The 12,952-nt window shown below is 48.4% G+C and overlaps 3 protein-coding genes across 3 annotated transcripts; all 3 read right to left on the bottom strand.

Annotated features, from left to right (window-relative positions):
* Window positions 1–443: 443 nt before the first annotated feature.
* On the bottom strand, window positions 444–1,772 carry LOC120704631 (ethylene-responsive transcription factor ERF014-like). Its single transcript, XM_039989093.1, has one exon. It carries the CDS (start codon window positions 1,473–1,475, stop codon window positions 759–761), a length of 717 nt encoding a protein of 238 aa, XP_039845027.1. The 5' UTR covers window positions 1,476–1,772; the 3' UTR covers window positions 444–758.
* Window positions 1,773–6,206: 4,434 nt separating this feature from the next.
* LOC120704629 (aminoacylase-1-like) lies at window positions 6,207–9,668 on the bottom strand. Its single transcript, XM_039989091.1, has 4 exons — window positions 8,709–9,668; window positions 7,226–7,363; window positions 6,903–7,142; window positions 6,207–6,825 (listed from the first exon to the last, which is right to left on the bottom strand). The coding sequence occupies exons 1-4, from the start codon at window positions 9,570–9,572 to the stop codon at window positions 6,745–6,747; spliced, it is 1,323 nt and encodes a 440-aa protein (XP_039845025.1). The 5' UTR covers window positions 9,573–9,668; the 3' UTR covers window positions 6,207–6,744.
* A 298-nt stretch (window positions 9,669–9,966) lies between these two features.
* LOC120704630 (transmembrane emp24 domain-containing protein p24delta3-like) lies at window positions 9,967–12,724 on the bottom strand. The gene is made up of 4 exons (XM_039989092.1): window positions 12,354–12,724; window positions 10,719–10,928; window positions 10,537–10,613; window positions 9,967–10,311 (listed from the first exon to the last, which is right to left on the bottom strand). The coding sequence occupies exons 1-4, from the start codon at window positions 12,570–12,572 to the stop codon at window positions 10,167–10,169; spliced, it is 651 nt and encodes a 216-aa protein (XP_039845026.1). The 5' UTR covers window positions 12,573–12,724; the 3' UTR covers window positions 9,967–10,166.
* Between the last annotated feature and the right edge of the window lie 228 nt (window positions 12,725–12,952).

Here is a 12,952-nt window from a genome sequence, read left to right as displayed (position 1 = left end):
TCTGTTGTTGATGAAATCGATCGGTTGGTTCATGATTCGTGGTCGAAATTACGGCGTGTGGTGGCAACTTGGGCTACCGTTCTCACATTGCCTCGGACATTTACTAATTATGGGCCTCATGAAAACAGTATATGGGCCGTAATGGGGACGTCAACCTTATCAGATGAACTGGGCTGCGACGCTGACACATATGACGGCCCGGTTCTTATTCTTAGCACAGTTCTTTTCTCCTAATCTTCTTTATACTATTTAGCTCCTCTCATCCTTGTTGTTTCTGGCTCCACCCCTGGTAACTCAGGTCCTCAAGGTGTAATCACCACTGCTAAAATATACAAGTACTTTGTGCTCTCAAAAAAAAAAAGATTCGGGCTAAAATATAATAGTTAGGATGGAGCAACCCATTGGCCATTGCAATAGGTTAGTGTGGCTGCAGGGAGTGGCAATTACTCATAACAGTCAATTATACTTCTAATAAAGCTGCCTTTAGCCCTTTACTGAATACTGATAACAAGCAACTATAGGGAGGTTAACTCCATGGAAGCTACCTTAAAACATGGAGCTCCATGAGAGCTCCCCCCTACAACGCATAATTACTATAATTAGCTTATTGAATTGTTTACATTGAATTTGAATTATCAAATAGTATATATGTGGAATTTAACTATACTTTTTTTGTGCCACGATGACCGGTGTTCTTGGTCACCTGATCGGCGATTGGTCAGTAACTGAATTATCGCTCCCATTTCTCTGACGCCGCTTCAGCAGTCGAGAGTGGAGAAGCTCCAGAGCGCGATGTCGCCTTCCTCCTCCCAGCAGGCGTCGTCCGCCGCCACCGGCGCCGGCGCGAAGAAGGCGCTGCAGGGGTCCATCATGGCGTACTCCATGCACTTGGGTGACTGGAAGAAGGCGTCGATGTCCGCGAGCGAGCTGTAGTAGTCCGCGTCCGCGTCGCCGTAGTGGTGGGCCGCCGGCAGCTCGCTCTCGCTGCTCACCGTAGACTCCGGGGAGCTGACCGCGGAGGCGTCGTCGCTGCGGCTGGGCGAGCCGCCGCTCCACGCCGGGCTGGCGGCGGTGGTGCCGCTGCACGCGCTGTCGGCATTGTCGGCTGCGCACGCCGCGAAGCCCGCGCCGCCCCCGGCCGCGGCGGCGGCGGCGGCGGCGGCGGCGACTCGCTGGATGGCCTTGGGCGACATGGCGGCGGGCGGCAGGTCGAACGGGAGGCGGAGCGGGAAGTTGAGGTCCGCCGCGGCCGCGGAGCCCTTGAGGCAGAGCAGCGCGGCGTCGTAGGCCCGTGCCGCGGCCTCGGCGGTGGAGTGGGACCCCAGCCATATCCGCGTCTTCTGCCCCGGCGCCCGCACCTCCGACACCCACGACCCCCAGCTCCGCATCCGCACGCCCTTGTACGTCCTCTTCGCGCTGCGCTTCGCCACCGCCGCCGCCGCGGTGTCATTGCTCGCCGCCGCCGTCTTCACCATGGCTAGCTGCCGCGCCTCGCTTGCTTTGGTTTCTTGGGGTTGCGCCTGACGCGACGGCGATGGTTCCTTCCTCGGTGCGATGTGTCGCCGGGTGTGCTACCAGCTCGATCACTGCTGCTGCTTGTTGTCTGTCTGCTTGGAGAAACCTTGGCGATCGACGGCCAGATTTATAGGACGGCACGTCACGACTGTGCCAATGTCAACGTGAGCGTCTAGCGCATTAGTTTAAGCATTGCCCAGTGGTTGAGCATTTGAAAAACCTTTCCCGTTCACATCAGGGCGATCCTGATTGAGCACACACACACACACCATGCCATCCCTGGTCAGCCGTACAGCTGCCAGTGATGCAGCGGAGGGGATTTTTAAAGCGAACGAGGAAGCATCCTGCACGCTCCTGCTGCTGAATCGAGAGCGTTGGTGGTGGTGGAGGTGTAGACCGAGTGGATTCTGGTTAAGGATCCGGCGTGATGCCGGCCGTACGACCTGCGCGCGTAGCACAGCTGTGATCCGATCCGAGACGAACTGGGAAAACCGAGTTCGGATGATGGCGGCTCCTGATCGTACACGTATCGTTTAGATTAGATTAGAGTGCTGTAAACCTGTGGACATTGTAAACGGCTCGAGATTTAAGCTTGGATCTCGCCACTGGATAGGCCTGTGGACTAGCTACCGTTTGGTTAAACCTGTGGACATTGTACACGGTTTTCTGTTTTCTGTTCTGATAAAAAAAACTCTGTGGACAGTAGTGGTTGCGGTTGCGACCGAACCTAACCCTGCATGTGTGATGCGTAACCTGGTCGTTTTTCCAGCTGTGAGTTTAACCTGCCGACGCCCGGGGTTGAATGCACTCCACTGCACACCATGTCTAGATCTTGACGAGTTGGTGCGGTTACATGGCGGCCACATGGCCGCGGCAACTTTTCCCCACCTCGGCACGCGATCGACGAGGCCGGCCCGGCCATGAACAGCAGTGGGAACTCACACCTCGCCCACACACCTTCCAGCAGCCGCATTACATTGCTGGCGTCAGGGATTAGTACTAACCATTACCGGTAGATTACCACATTTTTTTTGAAATACTGTAGATTACCACATTGCTAAGAGGAGTTAGAGAAGGGGTAACATGCGAGGTGGGGGTGCTTTGTTTATTCGGCCCGGCAGCTTCGCGGATTCCGGGGGCGTAGCGTAGGCGATGAGATGGGGACGGCGACAGGAGATCGGTTGGGGGACTCGGCGGCGGCGGCGTACGGCGTCAGCACGGCGGCCTACGTACGAAGCCGTGTGCTCCGGTCGCCAGCAGAGGCAGCTGGAGCTTAGCTGCGCGCTGGCCCGGGGCAACTTGCAGCGGCTGTGCCTGCCCTGCCTGCCGAGGACGGTCGGGAGGGTGGGCCGGGGCAACTTGCAGCGGATGCTATGTTTGGTTTTTTCGTGATTTTTTTTTTCACAAAAAAACAAATACATACATGGAGTACTAAACGAAGTTTATTTGCGAAACCTTTTTATGGATGGGTATAATTTTTCGAGCCGAATCTAATGAGCCAAGTTCCATCATAATTGGCTACAGTGATGCTACAGTAATCGCCCCTAAACATTTTCTAATCATGCGGTCAAAAACTTTATTAGCTACAGCACATACTACAGTATTGTAATTTTGAAAATTATTTTGTATTAGACTTCATTTAATACCTCTAATTAATAGTCAAATGGGCGAAAAGTTTTCATGAAAACTTTTTCACCTCTAACCAAACATGGCATAGGGTTGGATGCATGGTCCGTTCAAGGCCTGTTTAGTTGAAACGCAAAAAAAATTTGAAAGAATTTTGCTAATTTGAAATACTAAATGAAGTCTATTTACAATTTTTTTGCACATATGGGTTGTAAATCGCAAGACGAATCTAATGATGCTAATTAATCCATAATTAGCGGATGGTTACTGTAGCATCACTGTTGCAAATCATAGATTAAGTAGGCTCATTAGATTCGTCTCGCGATTTACAGCCCATCTATGCAAAAAAATTTATAAATAGACTTCATATAGTACTCTATATATGTGTCGAAACATTCGATGTGATGTTTTTTGTGTTAACAGGGCCTCGTTGGGGTGGGACGCCTCCGGCAGAAACCGCGTTGCTCCTGTGCGCGAGATAGGAGTACTACTCTGCAGGCTGCAGCTAGGGTACCTAGCTACTGAGCGTGGCCATTGGTGGCCGATGGTTCTCAAGCTGCGCTGAAACGGCCAGACGCGTAGTGTATGATGCACCTGCCGACGAAGGTTACAGCTCCTTCAGACTTCAGACAGTAAACCATCGATCCATGAACAGTCTGAACGCAGATACGGCAGATGGCCGGACCAAGTGAAGTGATTCTTAATGTAAAACGGCTTGCATATCCTTATGAAAAATGATGCGTTGCACAGTCCTAGTGGTCCTGTGTCTTTTTTTTTGAACGGTATCGGGGGAGGATTCCCACCTACTATTCATTGAAACTTATTAGGTTTGTTACAAGCAGTACATTGGAATTCCAAGGCTGGGAGAATACATGAGAGTATATGAGAGAGGAGCATGAAGGGAGACAGTTTACGAGATGCTACTCGCAAACCAATCGCGCCAGGCCTGCACTTCCGGTTTCGTTTTCTTGTAACGGCAGCTCCAAGCATCAAGATCCTTGAGAACTCTGCGAATAATGTCCGTTGAGGATGAAGGTTGGCAGTCGAATACAGGGCCATTTCGTGCCTTCCAAATGTGCCAGAGGACAAGAAGTATCATGTCGAGTTTGACAGTCACCGAGAGGACGCTGGTAACCTGAATCTCCCAGGGTCGTCGGAACGTATCCCCAAGGATGGTGATGTGTAGTCGTTCCCAGGTCTCGATAGCAGCATTGCAGTCAGCGAAGATGTGTTTATCAGTTTCCAGGGTGCCATTGTAGCGGGCGCACCAGGACTCTTCCAGTGGCTTGATATTCCGATGGAAGAGATGAGCACGAGTGTTGAGGCGGCCATGAAAGAGTAGCCACACGAAGAATTTGATCTTCGTGGGAAGCTTGATCGTCCAAATCTGAGCCATGTCGATTGCCGGGGTAGAATTGCAGAGGGCAAAGTATGCACCACTCGAGATAAAAGGTTCTCTTTTGCCCGTGTCAAGGAGGCGGACATCCGGCTTGTCAAGGATAGCGACACTGGCAAGACAGTCAGTAAGCATAAGAAGCTCCTCACGCGCAGCACGTGTGAGCCGTGGTTGTAGGAGGGGCCGCAGCCCAGACTAAAGGACCGAGCGGACATCGTTTTCGTGGTGGATGCAATGGGAGAAGAGTGCAGGAAAGGTTTCGGCCACAGTGGTGACACGTGCTGTGTCTCATCCTCTGCAAGTCGTGTTGACACGCATGGTAGAGCTCCTATGCATGGTTTGTCTTGAAGAGAAAGAGATGCAGTGAAATCAAAAACCATATTAAAATGTTTGCGTCGACGATATTAGAAGCTCTCCAAAAACTACCACGGGCAAACATTGATTGAAGCGAGCGAAGGACAAAGTTGAGAATAAAATGGAGTTTACAATTTGCCATTTCCCTTGCTACTCGTCCAGCTTCATGTGTCACAACAACGAAGCCGTTCCTGAAAATTGCGTTGCTTCTAGCTTCCATGTTTTCACCTGATGACCTGATACTGATAGATCGTTCGCAAGTAACACATGCATGTCTACTTCAGAGCGTCAGCAAAAGGAACCCTCGACAAGCAGAGCCAGCAGACTAGTCACACTAGCGTCATCAGATGATCGGATCAGCAGCCCGCCGAGGTTGCGTCTCGGCGTGGCCCACGCTCACGCGGTTTAACAGCCTAGCTCGCAGAGACCGGCCACCCCCCCTGCAGATGATCTCATGATGCGAGAGTGACAGACAGAGACCAATGATGGATGAACATGCATGATCCCTTTGTCTCTCAAAACCTGTATTCTTTTTCGTCAAAGAGGACCGAGGAAACAGTTCATCTTTTCCATGGGTATCTTTCGCCCCGTCGTCAGCGTGGAGCTGGAAGCCATTGGGCCGCGCAGCGGACATGGAGCTGAGGCAGGGGGATGGGCAGGAAGATGGCCGGAAGCTTCTTCCCACGAGCACGGCCACTGTTCTTCAGGCTCTCAAAAGGGAGAAAAAACAAAGGTTGCAGTTCTTTCAGGATTTGTTTTCTCACAAAGGACCAAGATTTCGTACTAAACATTGAGGGATTTTGATTCTCGGATAAAGAGTGAACAAAAGAGCTTTTGATTCGCCCAAAAAGAGCACGAGCCTTGTCTCACTTTGAGCCGGAGCGTCACGCTGGCCTGACGCGCTCAGGAGTGAAGACAAGCTGTGCGTGAAGTGTGAACCCTGATGAAACTGTCCGGTTCAACCCACGGTTCCAACTCACGGTTCAGCAACGTGCCTTTGGACCTTTGCTGTACATTCTTACTTTTTTTGAAATCTGATAATTGCAGCTTTCAACGCTGCAGTGGGACTCCACAGTTTCGTCAGCGAGCATGTTCGCTAATAATTGCATTCCATTGGAACGCTAAGTGATTTATTTAGTCCCTACGCATTTGCTTTGAATAAGGCAGTGCAAAGGGCCAAAGGGGGAGAGAAAAGATCAGCAGAAAACCACGGCACAGCAATTGGTTGGTAGTATTCAACAACACTCAACAGTAAGCTGCCGACACGGGCAGATCGACCACACAGATCAAAGCAGATGGAACAGAGGGAGAGTCCTGAGAGAGTGACAGTGACAGCCATCTCCTTTATTGCAATATATGTTTGGACATGCGATACAGTTTTGGGGATATCTGCCCCTTTATTTCATACCTTCTCTACCCATACATGATACAAGATCAGAATTTCAGGGGTCCATCTACAGTATCCATGCATGGCTTGTCTCTCTACTCATTAAAATGTTCAAGTGGAGAGAAATTATTCTACAACACCCGGTTTCCTCTAGCACACGGGTACAACCAATGGAGCCTCCAAATGGGAGAAATATCTATCCAGACATGAGACATGGCTTCTATGCTATCGTGTTACATTCATGTCATAACTTCATACCATATGCATGCATGAATCAATATGCTTAGATTATCATTCAAATCAGCATCTTAGGCGGATTTGATTGCTTCAGAGTGTTTCCTTTGGTATGTTCGAGACTGAACCAATCATGAGAAACCTGGAAGCCAGAGCTCTGACTCCTGTCTTCAGTGAATGAGATGGGAACTCAACGATGCATACTCTATGCACAACATCATCCTTTTCTGAATCAGCCTTGGAAGGAGCTCAGTGCTCTGATAACATGTTCATAAACTTTGATGCCCCTCAGGAATACTTTATCCTCCAGAAACTGAAACATTGAGATAAAATCGATTTTGAGCATCACATTCTGGACAAGGAAAACGATATCAAGCCAGGATCACTTACCTCATTATTGTCATGAAGTAGTATCGGAGTATTGCTCATCGGAGAAAACCCAAGGGCGGGAATGCCCAACTGCCTCACAAACCGTGAATCTGTGGTTGAAGATAAGATCTCAGGCTTGGATAGCTTTCCACCTGCAGAGGTGATAGCCTGCTCAAATACAGACCACCATGGGTTTGACTCATCGGTTGCTGTAAATATGGGACGTCCTGCCACATCCGTTACTGGTCCTTTCCGTATCAGCTGTATGAACATCAATGGATTTCAGGAAATAAAGAAGTTGGTTTATTTTCAGTTATCCAAATGATAGCGAAACTAATTTTCACCTCATATGTTAAGTTTTTATGAGCTGGTGCCCATTCCTCTTTGACTCTTCGTTTTATCTGTTCAATGTCTGCAGTTGGGGGAAGGCGAAGATCAAAGCCAACCTCTGCTTCTGAAGGTTGCATATTCATCACAAAACCCTGCATCAATCTGTCTTTAGAGACTACAGAAGCAACTAAAGAAATGAGTAAATTGTATGGTAAAGTTGAATTTGGAGCATGCCACTATCATTACAGGAATTCTAAAATCTTACCTTTAACACAGGTAATAGACCTATTCACTGCTGAAAGTTTTAGTTCGGAGCTTTGAAGGAAATTATATTTGTAAGTACACAAAATTAATGTTGCAAAAAAGTGCAGCAAATGTACTAAAGTAACATTCAGTGAAATCAAGGGGGCAAGGACCTATATTATTTAATGAGACTGAAAGAATGCAGACTGAGACAATAACGTTCATTTCTCTATATGCTTATGAAAAATATAGTCTTAATTAAAATATCACATTCATAATTATGAAGCAACTCCTAGCTTTAGGAAAATCTGCAACCTGTATCTACAGAATACATGGTTCAGTCTGCTCCTTCAACTCTACTTTGCTGGTTTTGATCTACAGAAATACAATTTAGTGATTTTATTCAATTGGGTTTGTCTCCCTCCACATGTTTGGTAGATCATCACAAATTGATCCCTCTATCATTAGATGACATGGAAAGCAGCATACGGGATTCTTTGCACTGTCAATAAAGGTTGAATTATTCAAAAAAATCAAGGTTGACTTAACAACTAAATGTTGATAAAAGATACATGAACTTTGAACATCCTTTGTCATTAAAATAAGCTCCTGTAAACATCTGTCCAGTGCACCTTATTTTTGCATGAAACTTATGCGCAAGTCCTACAACTGTAAAATTCAAAACGCATAATATTTTTTGCTCTTGTAAAGAAGAAATAAAGGGATGCGGGTGAACAGGATTATAAAGTTGAGGGACTGATAACAACAAAAGCAGTAGGACCTAATGTGACACTATCATCGAGAGCGAATCTACACTTTGTGGACAAATTTCAATAGTGTAAACTTATGAATTCATAAAGGAAGATACTGCCTTCCCAATTGGCGCACTTATACAAATTGTCTCTGACAGAAATGCAGACTACCACATGTACTGCAGGATTACATGATCTTTAGTTTACTAGACCAGTTTAATAACTTTATCAGATCAAATATTTTGCAATTTTTGGACAGATTATTTCATACCAGAAAAGTAAAGCATGCAAATTACTAGCTGGTCATAGAATCAAGCCTATAAAGTTCAGCAGCATACCATATTGTGGAAAGTGAAAACAAGCAAATATGTGGAGTCTTGTGGTATCAATGACTCTTTTAGACCATCTCTAGTTACCTATGTTAAAATCTGATTGTTTATGACTCTTGCACTAAGCTAATTACAGTAACTAGATAGTAGCAGCACAAGTGCACAACCCTTACCGTGGGGCTTGGTATGCCGGCCTTCATGTACACAGGGTTCACTGAAACCACCTCCCCGGGACCCCTCTCCCCGGCCTTCACCATCCCGAACTGCGCCTCCCTGAACCCGGCCACGGTCTCCAGGCAATCCATCAAATTGTCCACGGCGGCGCCGTCGAACATCCTCGACCCGTGCCCGGGCGCCCCCGCCGCCTTGACGATGAGCCTCCACACCAGCCTGTCCGCGTAGAAGACCCTGAATACATCCGTGGGCGACGCCTGCCCCTCGTCGAGCATGAACCCGACGTTGAGGGCGCGGAACTCCTCCGACTCCGCGAACTTCTCGAACCCGTCCGCGCCGCCGATCTCCTCGTCGGGGACGAGCGAGATGTGGACGGTGCGGGCGGGCGCGAACCCCGCGGCCCGGAGGCCCCGGATGGCCTCGAGGTACTGGACGGGGAGGCACTTGTCGTCCTGCGCGCCGCGCGCGTAGACGCGGCCGGTGGCGGGGTCGCGGTGCGCGGCGAAGGGCGGGTGCGACCACCGCTCGGCCTCCGCGGGGACGGAGTCGATGTGGGAGTTGAGGAGCACCGAGGGGAGGGACGGGTCGGAGCCCGGCCAGGTGAGGAGGAGCAGGGGCTTGGTCCTGCACGGGGTGAAGTGGAGCGTTGTGGTGCGGAGGCCCAGGGACGCGGCGTAGGGGAGGAGGAAAGTGGCGGCGCCGGCGTAGTCGGGGGACGGGTGCGCGGTGCGGATGCGGAGGTACTCCTGGAAGCGGGCGACCTGGTCGGACTCGAGCTCGGTGAAGGGGTGGGCGGGGCGGGGGAGACCGGAGAGGAGGACGACGACGGCGAGCAGGAGGCGGCGGTGGCGGAGAGGCGCCATCGTGCGATGGCTGTGCTGCGCGGCGTGCTGAGCTTTGTGGAGTGTGGATGGCGTGTGTGCTCCGTTGACTCCCACCGGACCGGAACATCGGCGAGTGAGGTGAAGTCTGACGTGGCACGGTTTGCCCTACAGAACAAAACCGTCCGGTCCGGTAACGGCCCAGCACGGCCCGAAAAGGCCCAAGGTCACCTCCATATTACCACAATTAAGGGTCTGTTTTGTGCAAAAGTCAGTTTTTTTAGATTTACCGGCCAATGAAGCTATTTTGGGATAAACCCTCCTAAAGTGCTCCAAAGTATCACTTCAAATTAACAGTCTATATTTTTCATGCATATTTTATATATATAAAAAAAAATCATACATGCCAGATATTTCCGCAAGTACCATGTTTGCATCAGCAACGGCAAAGTAATCAAAATTCAATGATGCGCATGATTGCGTATAATATCAGTTGCTAGCTATTGAAACCATGTATCATGTATCAACCAGCTGTTTTGTCCACCGTATGAGTTCCTGGAAATAAATATGGCAAAAATGTCCTTTTCCTAAGGTAGTTAACAACGGAGTACACACATCAAACGGCTGTGGGTGAATCTATATGAGCTTCTTCTTCCGGAAGAAACCTTGAAGATGCCACAGCTGCAGCACAGAGACCACAATGCAGACTCCAAGTGACAAGATGCTGAACCAGGCAACTCTAGAATTTGTTTTCTCGCTCACCGTCCGCATATCCGCTTCCCTGCACAGCACAGCAACAGATAACATTCAATCATGCCATGCACCATCTGTTGCAAATACCCTCAACATACAGTGGCAATCATTTTGCATTATCACCATCGCATATATATTGTCACTGACTCGAAACAAGGAATACTACCCCCAAGAGTTTAACGTAGTTATTATGTTTTTGAAGACAGACAGTAGATACCAGTTCAAATGAAAAAAAAAGGGATAGATAACTTGCCTTGCTTTGAGGTACAGCAAGTTGTGATGGATGGATTCGACAGCAACTTCAAGTTTCCTAAGCTCTAGCTCTACACCCTGATAAAAAAGGTGAAAAATCCAGAGTGCAAATAGTTAGAAACCCAAAGCAATGCAGTAAATTTGGAATTTTGTTGGACTTGTACTAGACTGTATAAGTCATACCTCAATTTTCTCCTTCTTAGCAATTGTATCCCAGTCCTTTGCTGCAATCCCTATCTTCCAATCAAGATTTAGAGATGTTCCTGACCCTTTCTCTGCACTGTCTATCCAGAAGCATGCAAGGTAGTTTCCAGCTTCTGAGGTAGTGAATGCAAACTGACCCGTTGTGGCATTCTCATTGTGATGTACTGTATTGCCATATGGTGAGGTAACCTAAACAAAAACAAAAAAGTAAAGGGTAGGGGCACCTAAGAAAATTAAACTATAAGACATTCAACAAGCAGCAGCACTAAGTTATGTCGTGCCAGAGTGATGGACATGACTTGTAAGGTCATTATCACAAGATAATATATACAAATATAAAGTAAAACAGAGAACCCACTCATTAAATTCAAGTTCAACATGCTGATGTTGCTTTGTGAAATTAAGGCACAACCGTGAATTACATCGACGCATTAGCAGGTTGAGATTCCAAAATGATTCCAACAAAACTAGAGTTGGTGGGAAGAAGACCGTTCTCTAAGCACACAAATAGATCAAACAAAAAATACATTGACACGGATACCTTCCTTTTTCATTGTGGAATAATGAAAAATTGAACACTACAAAAGTCTGATAAAAATACAGGTCTAACATAAGACAAGACATATGAATATTAGACTTATGATTAATCCTTTCTAAGTTAGCAGGTATGAAAAATTGACAATGGAAGTAGCTACTAGCTACAGTGCACTTTAATGATCAAATTTTATGTTGTCTGGACTCTGGAGTTGGAAACATTCCATATGGGTCTGAAGTTCATAGAAATCTGCGACTGAGCTGGGTTAAGGGTTGAACACTAGTAACATTATATTCATATATGTTGACTTTGTCTGCTGATACACCCACATTATTACAAGGTAATGGAAGAATCTAGTAATGTGCATAACGAATAGGTATGTTACAACCACGATAACAGATATGATCCAACATCTGTTGTACCTTGGTGCTATGAAATATGATCCCACAATTTCATTAGGGCTACTAACTACAAGAACAATATTTTAAGATTGCGGCCCCCAGTAGAAAGTTGAAACCCTGCACAGCATGTTACTTGATATTGGGGCATCCAGCATTGGAATTCCCAAATTGATGAAGATTATCCCCATCCGAAGCAAAGACCGGGTGCAGTTTTGAGTCTTAAGTTAATTTGGGTCATGTGACCAAACCAGGAACTAGGTACTAAGATCAGATTCATGATGAACGGCCGAGCTACAGATTTCCCCTTCACGATGGATTCATAAATACAATACGCACTGAAAATCTACTAAGCATGAATTTGCCAGCATCTCAGGCTTTGAAAAATGTCTCCACGCTAGAGTATGTCCAATTCCCCACCCTCCGTCCATCTCTCATAAGTGCTAGTTTTGACTCGCAGAAATCCAGAGTCTGCTGGCAATTAGAAATATAATTCCACGACTTAATTTCGCACGAGAATTTAGCACAACCTAGCACGTCGGCAGCTCGGCTGCGTCCCAATTCGCCTACGCGGAGATCCCAGTTCACCGGCCCAGATCGAGATCGAACACGAGAACCAACACGACGAAACCGCCCATTAGGCTCCTCCGGGAGGAGAAGAGGAGGAGAGCGCGCGCGTACCTTGACGGCGACGGTGGGGTGCGAGGTGGGGTGGGACTCGTACATGATGGCGTAGTCGGCGAGCACGACGACGTTGGGCTGGATCTCCTCGGAGACGCACTTGGTCCCCGACGGCGGCAGCTCAAGCCACACCGCCTCCGCCCCGGGCGGCGGCGGCATCAGCAGCAGCAGAAGCAGCACCGCCGATAGCAGCAGCGCCGGGAAGGTCGGCGCCGCCATCCGCCCCGGCCGATCTGGGGCGCCGGCGTCTCCGCGGTCGCGGTGGAGTCGTGGGAGCTTGGACTTCGCGGGCACGAGCAATGGCGTGCGGTGCGGGGGTAAATTGGGGAGGGGGTGGGTTTCGGAGGGGACGCACCGTACAGACGAAGAAATTCCCTCCGCACGCCGCGTGACCCTGGCGGCTTTGGGCCACGCGTAACGGATCCGGGCTGTGTTGGGCCGGAAGAGAACTTTGTGAAGAAGACAGAAGCTGTATGATGTGGTCCTTTATGGGCTTTCGTGCTTTAAGCCCATCCTCTAGAATTTTTTTCCTCAAAAGCAAAAAAAAAAAAAAACATCATCAAGATACCAGAGGAGAGAACTGGACAACCACCGAACAC

Source organism: Panicum virgatum, chromosome 4K (assembly GCF_016808335.1).
Source record: "Panicum virgatum strain AP13 chromosome 4K, P.virgatum_v5, whole genome shotgun sequence".
In the NCBI taxonomy this organism is placed as follows: Eukaryota; Viridiplantae; Streptophyta; class Magnoliopsida; order Poales; family Poaceae; genus Panicum; species Panicum virgatum.
The sequence above is the reverse complement of the archived record's forward strand: the minus strand, read 5'-3'. Positions and strand labels throughout refer to the sequence as shown.

Excerpts from the sequence above, each read along its gene's own strand:
- LOC120704631 (XM_039989093.1), bottom strand. The coding sequence starts at position 1,475 with ATGGTGAAGACGGCGGCGGCGAGCAATGACACCGCGGCGGCGGCGGTG.
- LOC120704629 (XM_039989091.1), bottom strand. The coding sequence starts at position 9,572 with ATGGCGCCTCTCCGCCACCGCCGCCTCCTGCTCGCCGTCGTCGTCCTC. Across the intron at positions 7,364-8,708 it reads CCGGCATACCAAGCCCCACG|GGTTTTGTGATGAATATGCA; the intron begins GTAAGGGTTGTG and ends AGATTGATGCAG. Across the intron at positions 7,143-7,225 it reads ATAAAAACTTAACATATGAG|CTGATACGGAAAGGACCAGT; the intron begins GTGAAAATTAGT and ends ATGTTCATACAG.
- LOC120704630 (XM_039989092.1), bottom strand. The coding sequence starts at position 12,572 with ATGGCGGCGCCGACCTTCCCGGCGCTGCTGCTATCGGCGGTGCTGCTT. Across the intron at positions 10,929-12,353 it reads ACCCCACCGTCGCCGTCAAG|GTTACCTCACCATATGGCAA; the intron begins GTACGCGCGCGC and ends GTTTTTGTTTAG. Across the intron at positions 10,312-10,536 it reads TTGCTGTACCTCAAAGCAAG|GGAAGCGGATATGCGGACGG; the intron begins GCAAGTTATCTA and ends TGTGCTGTGCAG.